This window comes from Wasmannia auropunctata, unplaced genomic scaffold (assembly GCF_000956235.1).
Source record: "Wasmannia auropunctata unplaced genomic scaffold, wasmannia.A_1.0 LD276868.1, whole genome shotgun sequence".
In the NCBI taxonomy this organism is placed as follows: Eukaryota; Metazoa; Arthropoda; class Insecta; order Hymenoptera; family Formicidae; genus Wasmannia; species Wasmannia auropunctata.
The window spans coordinates 1-635 of record NW_012086022.1 but is presented as its reverse complement, the minus strand read 5'-3'; the positions used below and the strand labels follow the sequence as shown (position 1 = coordinate 635).

Genomic DNA, 635 nt, shown 5'->3' with positions numbered 1-635 from the left:
GCAATAATTGGAACAGCAAATATATGTTTTTTTCCTACTATAAACCTACAATTTTCTCGGCTTGGTATTTTTTAAAACTAATTTTTTAACTAATATATTTCTTAATACTTAATAAAATTAAAGAAACACTTCTTTTATCCATAAAAAGTAAAATAAAATTTAACTGATTGGGTGTAATTTTTATAAAGCGTTTATAATAAAATTTTTGTCTAAATTGAATAACACATCTTGATAAACAAAAAAGATAATTCTTTAAATATTCTGAGTATAAGCTTACCTTGAATAAAATTCCACATACATTTATATATATATATATTTCGTATATCTTTTAGGCGTTTTGTCATTCGACAGTAATTGCAGACCTTTTGATACTGCTGCAAATGGTTATGTGCGTAGCGAAGCAGTGTCAGTGATATATCTTCAAAAGGTGAAGAATGCGAAGAGGATTTATGCCATATGTCCGCATATTAAATTAAACTGTGATGGTTATAAAGAAGAAGGAATAACATACCCATCGTCGTTTATGCAAAGTACTTTACTAACAGAATTTTATAATGAATGCGGAATACCGACATCTTGTTTGGATTACATAGAGGCACATCTGTCTCTTATACACATCTTCTGAGCGGGCTGGC

General features: G+C 29.0%; 1 protein-coding gene across 1 annotated transcript; it reads left to right on the top strand.

Annotated features, from left to right (window-relative positions):
* Window positions 1-6: 6 nt before the first annotated feature.
* LOC105461823 (fatty acid synthase-like) lies at window positions 7-629 on the top strand (the record flags this gene model as incomplete). The annotated part of the gene is made up of 2 exons (XM_011708328.1): window positions 7-64; window positions 333-629. Coding segments are annotated over 2 exons (351 nt in total), but the record flags the coding sequence as incomplete, so codon positions are not given.
* Between the last annotated feature and the right edge of the window lie 6 nt (window positions 630-635).